Source organism: Candoia aspera, chromosome 3 (genome assembly GCF_035149785.1).
Source record: "Candoia aspera isolate rCanAsp1 chromosome 3, rCanAsp1.hap2, whole genome shotgun sequence".
Lineage (NCBI taxonomy): Eukaryota > Metazoa > Chordata > Lepidosauria > Squamata > Boidae > Candoia > Candoia aspera.
In genome coordinates this window covers 65,379,569-65,398,306 of record NC_086155.1, presented here as the reverse complement: position 1 = coordinate 65,398,306, position 18,738 = coordinate 65,379,569, and the positions used below count along the sequence as shown (strand labels likewise).

Here is an 18,738-nt window from a genome sequence, read left to right as displayed (position 1 = left end):
CCCCATAGCCAATGTCCCATCTGCCTTGGCAGCCCCGATGCTCACATTCCCCAGCCTGACCCCCTCCAGCTCTGTGAGGACTGCAGCTCCCAGAATTCCCACCCATCCCAGCCTTCCTTTGCTGCTATAGTAATGATTTGCTCAGAAGTTGTTTTTTTCACTCCAAATGTACCCGGTTTTATTTTCCACTCAGGTGAGCTATTTCTGGTAATGCAACTAATTGGCTATGGCTCCTTCACCCCACCTCAAGGTTATTTACCAGGACTGTTGATTGTTGCCTCAGCCTTGTCTACAAATAGGAAGCTTACAACTTGGGCACTTTAAAAAAAACCTCTATGTTTTAATTTCATGCAGGAATGTCCCTCTTCCTACAATACTTAACCCCATTGATATTCAGGATTTGAGTTCCTTCACTGAAAGTCCATGAGGCACATGACTTTATAGGAAGGATCATGCTATATACATGGTACTAAGCCATGGGTTGTTTTTAGCCATGGGTTGCTGAATCAGTGGCAATTGTCAACATTCACACAATATGCCAAACCATATTCTCTTAGCACAACACATAAATGCAGTCACTAGACCAGGATGAATCCCTTTTTAGTACTGTCAAGTAAAACTCACCGATGTCTGGTGTGCCTAGAAAGTAGACTAAGTTCTGCTAAATCTGGAGGTTTATGGGAGGGAGGGCAGAGGTCAAAATATCAAGATGGTGGACATAATTGTGCAATTGTATTGTTGCTGAGAGGTGGGTGGGAGTGTAGTGGGTTTTGTAGTTGGGAGTTTATTTTTGTAAGCTGCCCAGAGTCACCATGAATGAGTTGGGCGGACATATAAATCTCTTTCATAAATAAAAATAAAACTAATTGATGCCACACCCCTTTTTGATGTGTGTCATACATGCAGTACACATTGAAAAGGAGCAGCGTTTGTGATGATTGTGGCTACCATCACTACCTTTTGACACATATGCTCCCCACAGGCAGCCCTGGGACCGTTGAGCAGTTTTTGATAATCCAACTAAGATTAAGGTGGTAAATACATACACTGTCTGAAAACATCCCATCAGGCTTTTTCAGACTGGAAAGTATGATAGCCAGAGAAGCTTCAGAGTAAAGAAAGATGCGTAACAGAACATAAACAAGCAAATAAATAAATCAACAACCGTAGCAGTGATATCGCCACAAGGTAAGTTCAAAAACACTCCCAAGACAAACAGAAATAAATTCTCAAGCAGCTTTAGGTTAAAGAAGAAAAACAGAAGCCTCTTTCGTAGGAAAAGAAAATGTAAGAAAGTGCAAGGCCACATTTTTTTCTAAAGCAAATCTCTCTCTATATAAAAATGTGCATATGCAAATTTTATTCAAATGCTTCTCTTGCAAACTCCTTGTGGCCAGACCAGACTGCCACAGGGCCAGTCCATTAGCAGCTGCATTTCAGCAGTTGGCCACCATCCAACCAAAAGGGCCCTGGCCATGCACCTCTAACCATAGATCTTCTCTGATCCTTCTCCATTAGCACCAGGTGGATGTCAAGTAGGAATTCGATGGATCTAACTATTATGTTTTGTCTTATTTTTTCTGGGTCCCACTGGCTCCAGAAAATATCATACTGATTTTACGAGCAGTAACACAAATGGTTGGTGAGCTCCTTATTTGGAATGTCATCCAGGCAAGATCTGAATAAAGGGCAGTCCAGTCAGAAAGGCTGAGCACTCTAAAAAAAAACCCTCCATACTATGACAGAGAGCGAGGAAACCAATTCAGAGCTGTTTTGAAAATTGCTAGCCAGAGGTAAACATAACAGGATCCCTTTTCTTTCTCCTAAGAGTGTATGATCTCTGAGTACAGTGTTGAGGAAACATTCATTGTTCCACCTTTCACTTCTTCCTCCACTTACAAACCTCCCTTGTGGTTGCCTAAACAGCCCTGCTTATGACTTTGCTTTTGTTTTCCAGTATCAGTTCCTCCATATGGGATCTTAGGATTAAACCCAGGCCTGGAAGGCAGAATTGTTTCTTATGTTGCTCCAAGCTGTGAAGGTCATAGTGCAATTTCTACTGACATTCTCTCTAAAACAGAGCCAGAGGAGGAATATAAAAAGCAGCAATGCCCAGAGAAGATGGAAAAAAGATAAATAATATGATAAGCAAGACTATTTTGACAAGCTGTTGAAAACACATGACTCCAGTGTTCTGGCAAGTACACTGGCATCTACTATATTTCTAGTTCTAATTCAAGGTTACCTGAATCCAGTCTATTAACTGGGTGTACTGGCACTGGCATCTCTTTCTTGATATTCACCACAATGTGGAGCATCCTCTCACTGTTGACTGCTTTCTAGAAATAGATAAACATAAGTTGTTGTCCTTGTATGTGAAGTTATTTACTAAATACCTTCTCTATTCTGCAATGAAGTATTGTCAATAAGTATATAAAGAAGAGATGGCAGAGGGGAGATATGATAGCAGTCTTGAAATATTGATGATCTGTTACAAGGAAGAGGGCGTGGATTTATTCTCCAGAGCCAGGAGAATCCTGGCCATGAGAGGTATTAAGCAGTGAAATAGACTGCTTCTGAGAGTTATGGGGGGTTCCATCCCTGGGCATTTTCAAGCAAAGGTTGGACAGTCATTTTTCTGGGAAGATATGAGTATTCCTGCCTTGGGCAGGGGGCCAGATTAGATCTCCAAGGTTCCTTCCAACCCTCTGATTCTATGAAATGAAATCTACCTAGCTCTTTCTTGATTATTCCACTTAGTTAGAATTTATCAGTGGAAGCAGGAGGTTGCAATTCTCATTCTTCCTTGAAAGTCGCATGGCCCTCCACAGCGTTAGAGGATGCTTGCTACATCTTTTCAGGAGCATATTGGAGCTGCAGGAGAGAGTATAGCTGTCATTTCCCAGTTCCAGCAATAGAAACGGTTCCATCAAAGGAAAGCTAACTTTGATTCCAACTATGTATGTAAGTACTAATTTAATTAATTTTAAATGTATTAATTTTTGTACGTCACCTCAGATCCTAAAGTCTTCATTGGAAATGAGTTTATTGCATTGTGGTGCAGCAAAAATAGAAACTGTCTGCTGACTCCAGCCACACAGCCATCTCATCCCCTTGCCAAAATGCACCCAGAGTCATTCTTCTGAAGTACTAAGAAACCAGAAGATGAGACAGGAAAAATATTATCTTAAGGGAAGGCCAAAATGGCCAAGCCTTAAATTACTGCCACACTAAAGGAAATTGTCAAAGATGTAGATCACAATTCTCAAGCCTCAGAGGGAGGGAGGATGGTCAGAACTGTTAGAATGGATAAACACTTTCAGAATACTGGAAGAAATGAAAAATATCCATGAATAAGAACATTTGAGCAAAAATACTTTGGTGCATTTGTTAAAGCCTATGTGAGCTTCAAGCAAAGCTTTCAAGGACATTGTGTCATTAACTAGGCTTTTATGTTTAATATAAACAAGGCATCTCAGGTGTCCGTAGACACAGTGAACAAGTCGGATTACCTTTGTCAAGCAATTTATACTAAAATACAATTCTTTAGCTAAGCATTCAAGGTAGATGTCATGTGTCTGGCCATCATTACAACCCACTTGTGCTACTGTAGTGCACTCACCATAAAACCTCCTTTGCAAAATGTTCAGAAACTGCAGCCAATCCAGAAATCTGACCAGTTAGAAGAAACCTCAACCTTAAACAGAAGAAAGTCTTAAGACGACCCCTTAAAGAACTTGCTGTGACTGCTGTTTTCCCATGCACGATTCAAAATGCCACTACTAAACTTCCAACCCGGCACTCTCAGAATTCTCCAGCCAGATCGTTGCTGAAAATTCTGGGTAATAAAGCCACATCTGAAGGACATTCAAGTTGACAAAAGTTGTTCTACAAGACTGAGGCTAGAAAAGTGCACTCTCCCATGTAAGTTTGCTATGTTCCAGGATGGAACAGACACATTTGGCAGGAAGACAAAAGAGGGCCTTCTAGGTGTGTCCTGAGTATTCTAGGTGTCTTCTAGTGTTCTGGCTGAGTCCTGCTATATACCCCCCTACCTACTCACTTACCAACCTACATTCTTGCATGTTTGTTTGCTTGTATTTATAAACCACCCCATCATTCTGACTCTGGGTAGCAAAAACAAATCAATACAAAATACCATGTTTATACAGTAAAACATAATCTCCCCAAATCATCCAAGACCAAAGGTATGCTTAAACCGGATGGTCTTCAAAGCCTTGTGAAATGCAAGGAAGGTCACATCCAAATGTACTTCTGGGGGAAGTGTATTCCAAAATGTAAGGCTATAACTATAGAGATCTGCCCCATGGTTCATACCACATCACAAGGGGTGGGACCTTCAGCAGATCTTCCCTAGACATGTGTATCAGATAACTGATATGTTTTTGTTGTTTAATCTTAGCACCTTGAATACTGTTTTCAGTTAAAAGGCTGGATTTTATCTTAAAAATCAGAACTATTAAATAATAAAGTAATACGTCCTAAGGGAAGAGTAACAAAAGATCTCATAGTAGCTGATGTATTTTTTTTACCATTGCTGTGTTATTACAATGGAAATGTCCCTTTTTAAAGAAAAAACAAACCCACAAGAGGGTAATACGGATATCTTGGTAGACAGTGATCAGGCATTTCTTTGCCCTAATGCCAATGGTTTGATGGCTGGCAATGGTTTTTAGTCGTTTTGCCAAAAGCATCCTTGCTTATTATATGTAACTTATCCTTGGTAAGTGATGGTCCTTATTAAGCCCTCATTAATTGGCAAAAACCATGTTTATAGCAGAGGATAAAGAAATGCACTTGGTAAGCAAAAAGCATAGCTGTTAAAAGCTAAAAAGCTCACAAGAATAGATCCTGATAGTAGGATAACTTTGCCATATATTCAGCTTAAAGTTATTTAATTTGCTTTGAAAAGTATCACCTTTCTGCGCAGCAAGACCTGTATTTTTGTCTTGTGGACTGGCATTCAAAAGGATGAGGAAAGTATTAAGAATTCAGAAATACGTGCAGTCTGTGCAGTTCCTAAGTCTTTGATTCTAAATACAAGTTGCTAGGAAGTACATCCCGGTGGGACTGCTTTCCAAATAATGATATTTTATAAGACCAAAGCTTGAGGCAGCCTAGTTAGAAATGGATACACTGAGCATCAGCTCCTTCTGCCACAGTTTGTCAAATTCGAACTGCCACAGTCCCACAGCTGCCCAGAAGCACTGCTTCTTCTCTATGCAGAAACGGCCAACTGACTAATACAAATCACTCCAGATTTTCCACCACAGCAAGCCGATCTTCAATAGCCATGAGGCAGGAACTGAAGCATGAAGCCATACCTCCAAAGCAAAGGTGCAGAGGGCTCAGCATTGCCCTTCTGTCCAGCAATGGCTCATACACATCTGCTGCTCACTTGAGATCACCCTGAGCAATGAAGCATGACCAAGCAAGCTGCTTGGACATTGACACAGAAGTGTTTTTAACCTTCAACCATTTTTATGTTACAACTAATATCAAAGGGCTGCTGTTGAGGAAAACTTGTGAAAAAAATCTGCATGTAACTAGTGTGTTATGTCTATAATTCAGAAGAGTGAGTTGATGGAGAGAAGGCCTCTATTGTAGAGATACATTGCCATCCCTTTGTATACCCCAAGTGGTGGCTGGAAACAAAACCAGAAGCTGTTTTTTTTCCCACAAAAATCAGGGAATATTTAAATGGATCTCTTGAATTCATGCTTACTAAAAGAGTAGGCTTAGAAGGAAAACCAAAATCAGATTAGGCTGAAACAAGACCTAAAATCATCTAAAATTTGCCTAGTAATAAATGTCAGATTTAAATGGGATTATTACTTACAATCACACCAGTGAACACAAAGCAAAAAGGACTTAGTAAAATAATGAAAGCACTTATCTTACATCGTCTGTAATGCTAGAGGTACAATTATGGTACTATTTCATACATTCCAAAAAAAAAAATAAGCATCAGTAGATGATGTTCAAGTCATCTATGAATCATCTTCCCACATTTTTAGGCATCAGGCTGTTTAGGGAAAGCCATGATTCTGATGCCAGGAAAGATGCAGCTACTTTAAGGAGTTGCAGACAAGTGCTGTGCTTAGGCCATGCACTACAAAGCACCTTTTGGACACTGAATCTGAAGCGCTATACAACTGTTTTATGACTCTGCAGCAAATGTATACCAACTAAGTCCACAGGATTTCATGAAGCCCTTGAAAGTATTGGGTACAATTTCCTCCAGAGAATAGAAAAGGTGACTGAAGGTGAAAATTAATTTAAGTGTAAATTAAACAAAATAAAATGTAGGTTTTGGTCCAGCTTTACATTATGGAGTGAAGATCCTGATGTCCATGGCCCACAAGAAATGTACAGCTTGCCCAATAGGGAAGTTCCTACTTCATATCATTATTTTCCCCATGCTTCTCAGAACAATAAGAACCTCAGAGGGTCCACTGCTTAGTAAGATTTGGTTTCCTTCAGAAGGAAGTCACTGGAAACATATGGTATTTAATATATGAATTTATTTTTATATAGATGAGTATAGTTGGAGACACACATAAACTTCCCAGGAGCCAAATGCAGATTCCAGTGAGTGGTAGTTCTGATGGGGTACAGTTCCCATAATCTCCAGCCAACACCAGAATGATAGAGTTGTACTCCAACACATCTGGAGGAAACGCTGCTGCAGATGAAGGGGAAAGGGTCTGCTATAATCAATAGGAAGTGATAAAGGGACTTGATATTTAGTAGCTGGATTATTTATCCCAAAAAGTAATCAAGGTTGATGCTTTCTACTTATGGAGGAGGGCATAGCCCTCTTGACGGATTTTAGAGATGAGTATTTCACCTTTTACATTTCTTGGTTTTAAAAAAAGGCATTTCTGTTGCACTAAATAGGTTTCAAAATAGTCTGCTGTGTCTGCACATCTTTGTTCCACCACCTTTTTAGGTGCTTGGCACCTCTTCCTCGTTTCTAAAATCCCAGAGGCAACAAAAAAGGAGTTTGACTATGCCTCCTAAGGCACCCAAAGTAGGTGGTGGATTGGATATGGCTGGATGCATCACAGGTTAGGCAGACTTGATGGTACATGACACCTTCTTCTACGAAACTCTAAAGCAGTGTTTCTCAACCTCAGTGACTGTGATGATTGCCTTTATCCAAATAAAACTCTCAGACTCAAAATCACAATTCAGGTTCTGGGTTTATTTAGAAAAGAGTGCAAACAGGTAAAAAGCTGAGAATGAGAAAAGCGCGCCTAAACTCAAACTAAATATCATCGTTTCAAACATCAGACCACCCCCTCCCTCGCATACAGTACAGCCCCACATTCCCAGGTGCTCCTAATGAGCTCTGCTGATCAATGGGTAAAAAGACCTTGACATTTAAGAGATAGCCCAAACACATTCCTCCCTGGCACAGTCCAGCATGTCTTGAGTACAAGGCTCCCAGCAGCACCCTCCCAGCCAGTACACGTATCAGCACCTTGGCAAGTAAACCGTTACGATGCATAAACATCACAACAGTGAACATGACAGTGACTTTAAGATGTGTGGACTCCATGAAAGCCGGCTGGGTGACCTTGGGCCGGTCACTCTCTCTCAGCCCAACTCACCTCACAGGGTTGTTGTTGTGGGGAAAATAGGAGGAGGAAGGACTATTAGGTATGTTCGCCACCTTGAGTTATTTATAAAAATAATAAAGGCAGGATAAAAATTAAATAAATAAAATAAAATAAACTTCCAGAATTCTCCAGCCAGCATGCTGTGAGTTCTTTAATGTCTTAAAGTTGCTGAGGTTGAGAAACACTGCTCTAAAGCAAATGTTAGACTCCACTCTCCAGGATAGGCCATAACTTTCATTAACACACATTCATGGTCTTTGAAATTAAACATATATACATCTCCTTAGGGCTTCAGACACACAGGGACATACGTACATACCACATTGTTCTTGGATTAGGAATAGATGCTATTTCCATTCTTCCCTGTTTCTTTTTACTATTTCTTACTCTCCTTGGACATTATATCTATTTTCATATTCCCACATCCCCTTTCTTTTCCATTCTACAGTAAAAATAAGCCTTAGCGCTGTGGATTTGATTGAATTATCTCTTTTCCATCCCCCTTCACTCTCCCTGGATTTGAACTGTAAAAATGTTGAGCCCTTTAGCTCTTCCGCAGTTTCCCATTTGGGGGCGGGGGGTGGGGTGCTTATGGTTTTGGTTCAGCAAAAGCAACAACAGAAGTAAGGATGTCTCTTGGACCCTCTTCTATCCCATAGTACAAATCGTCCTCTTCATTCTGCAAGGCTCTGCTGCATTCCAGAGGCCCAGGGCCTGCTATTCCCACAATGCCATCACCTGCTGTGGGAGGAACAGGGCAATGGCTCTGGCTTGGTCTTTCGTCACTCTGTCCCTGACCTTCTACTGGCAGGGAATCCATCAAGGCAAAATCTTCATAAGAAGGAAGCTTGAATCGGAGCTGGCTTCCTGTTGGAGGCACAGGGTTCGGGGCATCTTTCCATCTCTGTAAAAATGGGCTGTTGGAAGTAGAATCCCCTGAAGAGGTGTCTACTTCCTCTTGAAGAGACGCTAATGGTGCAGCCTTTAGAAACCTCTCCGATGGGCTGGAATTTTAAAAGAAGAAAAAAGGGATTCATTGAAGGGCATTCCTTATAAGTCTGTTTGCTGAACTGTTTTCTGTTTCAACTTGAGAAGTTTACAGTAAATGAAGCAATGTGGATGTTAAGCTTGTACCAGGTTATTAGTCCAGAATGACTAACTCGTTTGTTAGGAATTTGCTTTCTAGGTCTAGGCTTAGTATTATTGACCATCCCAGTCCAACATCAGCATTTTGATAAAAGAATAAACGAAGGAGCAAACTAGGCAATATGACTATATCAGTTTTGAAAAGATGAAAACCAGAGTGCTGCTTATATTTTATTCAACTAAAGCTATTTGTTTTTTCATTAGAAATTTCATCTTTCCTTTAACTAGGATCACAACATGGTTAACCTAGGTTATAACCTTACACCCCTAGCTCCAGGTCTAGCACTTTTCTGCTAATGCTTTTAGCCATCATTTAGTTACAGAATCTCCAAAATAAACAAAGAAAATTCTTCTCTTTCTCTCACAGTTCCACTACCCAGATCTACAATTCTATCACTTTTGCTCCTTCGTTTGTCAGTGCAACAAATTGTTAGTGCTACCCAGAATTTCTCACTTGGATCAATCTGCTGTGAAATAAGGGAATGCTTTTGGTCTACAGTTTAATTTGCTGGGGTGGGGGGCAGATCAATGTTAAGAAGAAGGGGGAAAAAAGATATTGAAAATAATTTTCTGCAATTTTCTATTGTTATGTGAACCCATTTCCAAAGACACCTGGAAGGTTATATAACTTGTTATGATTGGACGTCTCTTTGAATAAATTAATACTTTCTGGATCTCATCTTATGCATATTTAAGATTTAAAATTGTAGAACTATCTTCCAGGGAATGGGGGAAGTAACTAAATTTTTTAAAAATGCATGCAAGGCTGAAAGATTTGAAAGACTGAACATTAAAGAACAGAATAGAATAAAATATAATGCACTAAGTTTATGTGCAAGAACGTCTGATCGAAATGGAGACATGCTTCAGCTCATTTCCTATTTAAGTAGCAATCTTCTTATCTTTTTGCTACTTTATTGCATAATTGGTAAATACAACACTGGAGGGGAGTGTCTAAATTACTGGCCAGCAGCCTCATGCATTTGATTTATCACAGATCTGAAATAGAGAAGACAGTGAAAGCAAAGTTCTCCTTGCTTCCTTGAGGGAGAACAGCCTGCTGTCTTGGCAGTGGACAAGCTGACAACTTCGGTTAAATTAACCCAGATGCAAAGGAAAAGGAAACTGAGCTTCTTGTGACTTTAAAAACATTGCCCCATGTGCAAATGTTTAGAATAACCTGAGTGGATAATCTGAATCAGAAAACATGAGCGTTTGAATCAGAGATTTAGTACTTTAGATTGATTTACATGAAACAAGAATTACTCATCTTGAAAACTCTGACAAACAATTTGTAAGAGATATGGCATATAATTTGAGACTAAAGAAGGATTTTCAGGGTGAAGGGACTCACATACAGGATTTTCATTGCAGGAATAATTTACATTTCCTAAACACTCCAGCATTCAATTGAAATACTATCCCACCTAAATCTAGCTCTCGTACATGGAAAACATAACCATCTTATATGCTGAAGTTTAATTGGTGGATATATGGTAGCTTTTAAATTCATCACAACAATTATATACTTTTTTTTCATTTCTGCATAACTGTTCTTGACCTGATAGTTTTCTGGTATATCTCAATCCTTAGTTAATGGCTTAATAAATACAATATATATAACAGCTATAATTCCCAGGACATCTCATTGTCCTCATGTGAAACCTATATAGAGATCAGGAAGCCGCAGTACAGACAGGACATGGAGAAATAGACTGGCTCCAGGTTGGCAAAAGAGTGAGACAAGGCTGTATACTCTTCCCTTATTTATTCAACCTATATGCTAAATATATATTAAGGGAAGCTGGACTGGAAGAAGATAAGCATGGCTTTAAAACTGGAGGAAGAAACATCAATAACCTGTGCTACGCTAATGACACTATCCTGATAGCTGAAAATGCAAAGGATCTGCAAACTCTAGTAATAAAAATCAAGAAGCACAGTGAAAAAAATCAGACTAAAATTAAAAATAAAGAAGACCAAACTAATGACAACAGGTAAAACAACCAGCCTTAGAATTGACAATGAAAATATTGAACTGGTAGATAGCTTCTGCCTCTTGTGATCAACCATCAACACTAAAAAAAACAAACAGTCAAGAAATGCAATGCAGACTAGCAGTTGGTAGAGTAGCCATGAAGGCCTTGCAAAAGATATTCAGATGCCATGATGTGTTTATACCTACAAAGATCAGAATTGTGCAAGCCATGGTATTCCCTGTGTCACTCTATGGAAGTGAAAGTTGGACTTTAAAGAAGCAGGATAGGAAGAGTATTGACACCTTTGAACTTTGGTATTGGAGAATACTCTTAAGAATACCATGGACTGCCCAGAAAACTAATAAATATTATTGAACCAATCAGAGTTCTCACTCGAGGCACAAATCTGCCTCAAATTATTCTATTTCAGGCACAGTATGTGAAGACCCAGCTCTCTGGAGAAAGTCTGATGCTGGGAAAGGTGGAAGGAAAGAGAAGAAGAGGATGACCAGCAGCAAGGTGGATGGACTCAGTTACAGCGGCAATCAGTGCACTGTTGGAAGACCTGAAAGACCAGGTTAGGGACAGATCATCATGGAGAACATCTATCTCTGTGGTTGCCAAGAGTCAGAACCAACTTTATGGCACATAATCAAAATAGCTATAACACATCTTGCTTCAGTGACATTATCAAATACTGCAAGAAAGAGTAAGCCCATTTTTTTCTAGAGTGTTTGAATTATATCATTATCAAAAGATCTACTTTTTATAGAACAGATGTAATAAGAGTTTTAAGAATTTTAAAATAAAATTTAGTGGTTGTTTGAGATACCTTTAAGGAATATACTGTATACATGGTCATATTTTTGCTTAGGCTGCATGGAAAATATGGTAAAAGTTAATAAAAGTTTGAGCAAGATGACCTACTCCAGACTTATATAACATTTTAGGAGTTCTAAACAAGGACTTAATCCCCCCTAGGCACTTGAAACAGAATATTCATTGTATTATGTAAAGCAGGATATTGGGAGTGTGATGGAAGACTTGTTAAATTAACAGCCTCTCACTGGAACAGTTATAGCAATGTAAAATTAATTCTACTATTAAGAATCCCCAGGGTAAAGTACATATTGATTCTGACTCTATAAATCAACAATTGCTTTATTTTTACTCTCAAAACTACTGTATAAGGGTGTGTCAAAGACAACCCAAGCACAAAAATCATTTTATATAATATAGCTTTTCCTAATACCATGCATAATCAAGCTACCTATTCAACAGTCCCTTTATCTCCCCTCACACAACAAAATAATAATAATAACAACAACAACAACAACAACAACAACATATCAATAAATCTATGAAAACAGGATAAGCTTCTGGCCTGGATGCTTATCCCACTGAGTAATACAAGACATGTACTGAATATTTTGTCCCAATACTATTGGCCAAAAGAAATGAGGTAATATGCAATGTAAATTAGGACTACCAGATTTCAGCTACATAAATCTGGACAACCACTAGATTGCAGTAAAAAGTTAAGGATTCCACATCTCTTTGCTTCCACCTAGCAGCCTTTTAGATTTATGCAGTCCAAAGCTGATTGCCATAATATAAACTGATTCATGGACAGTTCATTTGTGTTACTCACCAGTTCAGTCCTGTTGTTGGATCTCTGTTAGGGCCTCCATTGCTCTCTGAGTCCTTATGGACCTCTGCTGTGGTGTGTACATGAGGCTGGATATGTCTTCCTGTCTTGACCAGTGGCACTGGGGTAGGCAAAATTCCCAAGCATTCTGCAGAACTGTCCCTCTTTGACTGGATCTGCTCATAAGATGGCAGGCTTTTCTCATATATGTCAGCTTCTTTCTGGCTTGTGTATGGGGTTTGCAAGCTGTGGAGAAAGCAAGATAAAATTCCTATCTATCTATCATCTATCATCTATCAGTGTCAGGATTTATTTCCAGAACAGCTAATCCTCAGAGATAAAGATGGACCTTACTCCTATTAGTATTACTATGACCTGGATCTTTAGGAGGTCCTGTGGAAAGTATTCTCCAAAGAAGTAACATCATGCTTTGATGGGGATGAGTGATTGAGATGAAACTGACCAGACAGGATTGAAACTAACAAGACATGATGTACTGATTTAGATGCTGGTCTAGAACTAGGGCAAACCAGGTCCTATTCTACTGTCAGCCATAGAAGTCACTGGGTGACTTTGGCCAGTTACTCTCTCTTAGACCAACACAACCCACAGGACTGTTGCTGTAGACAAAATCTGAGAAAAAAGTGCTACACTGCTGCTTTGAGTTTGTGGAGAAAAGACACAAAATAAATGTAATAATGAAGGAAGGATGAACAGCTAAAATGAGCTTGTACAACTGACTACAGCAGTGTTTCTCAGCAACTTTAAGATGTGCGGACTTCAAGTCACAGAATTCCCCATCCAGCCAGGGAATTCTGGAAGTAGTCCACACATCTTAAAGTTGCTAAAGTTGAGAAACACTGGACTAGAACATAGGCAACTCATTAAGAGGAAGATAGGAGCAGTTACCCTAATCACTGGCCCCTTTAAGGACTGATGTTTAGAAAAGGATTATTTTTTTTAACCTAACTCAAACATGCAGAAAAGGAATAATGCGTTGAACCCACTATTGGCTACTATCACCTTTTCCTTCTTCCATGGTTATGAGATGTGCTCACAAAGGAGCAGGAAGCACACAGCAAATTATCCTGGACTGCTTATCATTGCTTACCAAACAGCAGTCAGCAATTGTTTTTGTTGTTTATTCATTCAGTCGCTTCTGACTCTTCGTGACTTCATGGACCAGCCCACGCCAGAGCTTCCTGTCGGTCGTCAACACCCCCAGCTCCCCCAGGGACGAGTCTGTCACCTCTAGAATATCATCCATCCACCTTGCCCTTGGTCGGCCCCTCTTCCTTTTGCCCTCCACTCTTCCTAGCATCAGCATCTTCTCCAGGGTGTCCTGTCTTCTCACAGCAATTGTTACTAATTGTTATTTGACAACTTCAAAGATCTGCTGCGTCTTCTTACTGAAAAAGCTTTTAGAGGACTACAGTTGAAGGCATCCCCTGATTTAAGAGCTATGGCCTAGATAGCTCTTAAATCAGGGGATGCCTTCAACTGAAGGGTAGTCCTCTGAAAGCATTTCCAGGAGGAGGATGTCCCAAGTTCAATAGGCTAGATGGTCACACTAATACCCTGGAACTATGCCTCTTTGCCAGGGGCATCCTCAGGGGAGGGTCATAAAGCACACACCCCTTTTGTACATGTGTTGATGTCACACACACATACAAAAGGATAGGGTTTCAATCACACACTTGTGAATGTTATTTGGACTTTTTTACCCCTCTCCCTGCAGATGCCCTGTGGCCCTTCTCATTGAATGAAAAGTTTTTCTTTGAAGAAGCAAGTGTTGACCGGTTTGAATGAAAGGCTGGAGGCCACTATAATGAGGCTACTCCCCAATATTTTGCAGCTCAGTACAGGCCATTTTTCTGCCCAGCTGAAATCCAAACCCTTGTTAACTTGGTAAACTATGCTAGCACTGAGAATAAACCAAACCTGAACTGTATTGCATCTTCTCCAGAAGTTAGAATAGCAGCACCAAAGGGAAGGCTACTGTTCTCTAGCTTATAACTCAGCATGTAACCAAGATTTATGAACAGCTTTCTTTGTTAAGAGGGCTTAACTAAGTGAGCCTGATGAAGGACTTAGACTAACTCACAGTAAATGATATTTAGATCTTAAATCAGGGAAACAGTTCTTAACAGAGCTCATAAAAATAGACCTCATGGCACTAGTTTCTGCTGTCCTTCACAATCTTAAGGACTACTATTTTCAGAAAGGGAAATCTTCTGTATGAGTTGAGTGGAGAGTCTTTGGTATGGGTTGTATAATTTTTTGTATGGGAGTCTTCTGTATGGGTTGTGTAATCTTTTGTAGCTTTCACACATTACAGACACATGAGGGCAAAGGATCTACTGATCTTACAGCAAGTGCATTCTTTACATGTACTCACATTAAATCTTGAATATTTACCAGGGCTAGGTAAATACTGAAAAGAAGTTAAATGTTGCAACCCTAAGATCAGCCTTTAGTTTCTATCAAGTGGAAATCTATTGTCATTTCATGAGTTTGCTTTAAATGAGTAATAGCAATAGTTTTTGAGATGCCCTTCCTTTTTTTCTTACAGAGGGTAATGTTGAGTTTAATTTTAAAAACCAGATATAATATTTAGTGCCATTTGCTGTCCCATGACAGCATTTCTCATCCTTGACCCTGTCTTCTTGAGGAACACAGCCTCTAGCATCTACTGGCTAGCGCTCTAATTAAAATGTAGATTGCGGCCTATTGAGTTGAAGCCTACAGGCTTGGTTTCCTCAGTGAAATACCTTTTCTTCTCAGGAATCTCATTTTCAATTGATGATGAAGCAGCCGACTTCTTTACAAGGAACTTCTCAGACTCTGAGTCAACAAAAACAACTCTGATCTAGTAGAAAAGTGGGGAAGTTAGGAGAGAGAGCTCTGGTTATCCATTTGTTTTTTTGTGTGAATATGCAAACAGCTGCACAGTTCCACAAGGTAACACTTCAACAGGATTTAGAAGTTAGCACTGTTGAGTACATGTAAAGGTCCATATAAGTGCAGAGAAACCAATTCAACTTCCTATTGCAGAGTGTCCTAGCCAGCTTCTCTTTAGTTAGTTATTACATTATTTCCTCACTTTCTTTCTAATGACGCAATAATGTAATAAGCAACATGGTGTCCATGATAATATAATTGTGTCCACAATAATGTAATAAGCAATATGGTGTCCATGGCACAAGTGTTGCTCTAGGCACCTTCTTGGTGGCAGTCCTGTTCATCATCTGACCTAATTTCTAAAAATAAATTTATTTTTAATTATCTTTCATTTTAATAAAAATAATAACAGGAAGTTGGAATGTACTAGTCTCTAATACATTTGTTTGTAGGAATGCTTTTGGGTCCCACCAGGTCCAAGTGATCCTGCCACCACAACTTGCTTAATTGAGCCAATGGAAAGTAATACATTGTTGGAACACCATAAAGGAATTAACTGACCTAATCAAATAATCCACAGGGAGTTAAATTTTACCCCAGTCATTCACAGGATTAAACTAACTCCATCAAATCAGTTGCATGTGGAAATACCTAGACCCCTTTTGAATGTCTGGTCCCCCAATAAAAAGAGCTAGGGAGAAAGAATGGCTGAAAAGCAAACAGAGGTTTGCTACAGAATTCAGTGTCAAACCTGGTAGCACGTAACCCATGCTAAGCTAGTCCTCCTGCTACCTATCTAGTGCCTAGCCAATCAGGAAGGGGGCTAATGATGTCATGTAGCCATGCCAGTAGCCTCCTGGTCAAAGATTCATGGGATGTCAAGCTCTTCCTAGAGAAAGTGGGTGATGTCAGCCCTTTGAGGTAGGCAAGATCAGGAAACAGGAGCAGCAAAGTTTCAGGAATGTTCTTTATTTCTGTAGGGTATGAGAATCTGAAAGTCTGACAGAGTTTCTGTATACTACATCTTATATCAAAGAAAATCAAGGCAAGTTTATTTTGAGTCTCCTCATACTTTCTTCTTTCCCAGGTTTGAACCTCCTCCTTCCTTACTGGTTCCTTCACCCATTCCCTATTCCCAGGACCGGGTTTATACTCCATCATGTGGGGACTGTAAATTTTCCAAAGGGCAACATTTGATTCAATGTGTTTACAGTATACGCTGCCAGAACCACCAGTAACAAATTGTGACTAGGTCAGAGTCTGACTGTAGAGGAGCATGTAGATAGCTGTGAAGAAAATATGTGGCAGCCGTTAGTAAAACCTGAGCTTAGCCTGGTAAAACAGGAAAGCATGAGAAAGAAACTCAAGATTGTTCTCTTTTACTAAAAGAGGAAGAAAAGGAGAAATGCTATCAGGCTATCAAGATTTTGTTACTATAGCCTATATCAGTAAAGTAGAGTTCTGGTATTTTTTGTGGTATTGGTTTCCTGACCTGGTCTAACTCAAAGGACTGACACTCACTGACTATCGTAAAGGTGTTATGGGAAGAGGGACAATGAGATAGTAGAGAACATTCTGAGGGCCACCTCACTTGCCATTTTGTGAACTGACAAACCTTGTGTGACAGCCATTTTGTAAGTGTATCTGCCATATGTTCTCAACATTCTGAATGTGCCCCCCAAATTACCAACTGCTGTTCTAGAAGTTCAAGGCAGAGCACAAAGAGGATTGGCACCCTCACTATTGCCTCACAATAGAAAACCCTAATAAGGTAATTTTGATTGAGAGAGACTGAATGGCCCAAAGTCACTTGGAGAATTTTGATGACTGATGATGAATAAAGATCTTTCATGTTCCATAACACTGTGTTGGGTCTCCTGCTTTTGTTCCATGCGTACCTGCCCTTTCTGAGAATAAAGATATTGGAAGGAACAAGGACTGAGGGAATTGCCACGACCTCTCCATCTAGTTTGAGATCAAAGGAAAAGAACAAGTCGAGGGTCAGGAATTGTGTTGAGAAGGTTCCCACCACTACCTGCCAGTGGCAGCAACAGAGTTTAATTCATTTGTACTTGTCAACTTTCACTTCTTTCTTTCTTTCTTTCTTTCTTTCTTTCTTTCTTTCTTTCTTTCTTTCTTTCCACAGCAGTTCCAATCAAATTGACAGATGCACATATATTCATTGGCAAAAGTAACATTATGCAGAGTTTTAATCTCAATAATAGTTAACTAGATAGCCCATCCTGAACAGTTCTCTATTCCTAATCTTTAGCTATCTCTTCAGTTATGTAAATGTTAAACACAGCTTTGAATTCCTTCATGAAATGATAGGCTGAAAATGCAACATACACAGGGTTCTTTGTTAAGCTTAAGCATCTATAATCACATATTCAATATAATTCTAGATGATCAGATTTAAGTTATCACTCCAACAGAAAAAAAAAACATCCTTACATTTGTTTTCGCAGAAATAATTCTTGCCACTATTCTGATGAGGCAATACAACCATCATTTCAAACATCTATTGAGCAGATACTAAAACCTTCATCAGCCGCTTGCCTTTGTGTTTCTCAGTAGGCCAGCAAGCCTTGAAGGACTGAGGAAGGAGGGAAGGAGGGAAGGAAGGGGAAGCAAGCTGGTTTAGGTACTTTTTAAAAGCGATGCTGCCTACCTTTGGATAGCACTGACACATGCTCCAGGTGATGCCCACAGCGATGACCAAGACTCCCAGGGTGCAGAAAGTAATATAGATTTGTGGTTTCTCCACACTCATTATGAACATGCCAATCACTACCAGAAAAAATCCCAGGACAATAAGCCCATAGCGAAAGGTTTTTTCTTCAGCCATTGTAATATACACCCTTTGGAAAGCAAAATTGACATCAAGCTAGTCTAATCTAGTCAGACGTATTCATAAAAGGAGGTTGAACTGGAATCTGGAAATGAAAGGAAGGGAGAAAGAAAGTCCAGGGTAGCCCTTCACCTGTCCCTGACCCAGACAATCCTCAAGTGTCTCTTCCAGAGGCAGCAAGGGGACAAGTGTCAGCTCCACCTTCAGACTAGTCCTGCCCAGATCTCAGCCAACCAGTTTTAAATGGGTTTGTAATGAATGCAAACAAGATCTTTAAATTCACATTTGAGTAATGCTGCCTGGGGGGAGCTTTACTATAACCTTCCTCCTAGCTATAGACACTGCAAAAGCTGCAAATGATTTGCCAAGGGGGTGTGGAGAGGAAGTGAGAGGTTGTAGGCTCCAACTGGAGTCAGAGCTAAGTGGTTGACTGGTGACTGGTGAATTAGGAAAGTAGGTAGATCACACAGACTGCCAAGGGAGTACCATTTGCTTCATATTTCAGTCCTTTACTCTCAAACTAAAATATAGCTTCTCTCTATCAAGTAAGATGACTTTCTTTGTGTG

The 18,738-nt window shown here is 39.8% G+C and overlaps 1 protein-coding gene across 1 annotated transcript; it reads right to left on the bottom strand.

Moving 5' to 3' along the window:
• Window positions 1-7,808: 7,808 nt before the first annotated feature.
• Window positions 7,809-18,297, bottom strand: BSND (barttin CLCNK type accessory subunit beta). Its single transcript, XM_063300140.1, has 4 exons — window positions 17,992-18,297; window positions 15,191-15,288; window positions 12,423-12,665; window positions 7,809-8,650 (listed from the first exon to the last, which is right to left on the bottom strand). The coding sequence occupies exons 1-4, from the start codon at window positions 18,166-18,168 to the stop codon at window positions 8,236-8,238; spliced, it is 933 nt and encodes a 310-aa protein (XP_063156210.1). The 5' UTR covers window positions 18,169-18,297; the 3' UTR covers window positions 7,809-8,235.
• Window positions 18,298-18,738: the final 441 nt, after the last annotated feature.

Coding starts and splice junctions, on each gene's coding strand:
- BSND (XM_063300140.1), bottom strand. CDS start 18,168: ATGGCTGAAGAAAAAACCTTTCGCTATGGGCTTATTGTCCTGGGATTT. Junction 15,289..17,991: donor TGTGTCAGTGCTATCCAAAG/GTAGGCAGCATC, acceptor CTTTTCTACTAG/ATCAGAGTTGTTTTTGTTGA. Junction 12,666..15,190: donor GAGATTCCTGAGAAGAAAAG/GTATTTCACTGA, acceptor CTTTCTCCACAG/CTTGCAAACCCCATACACAA.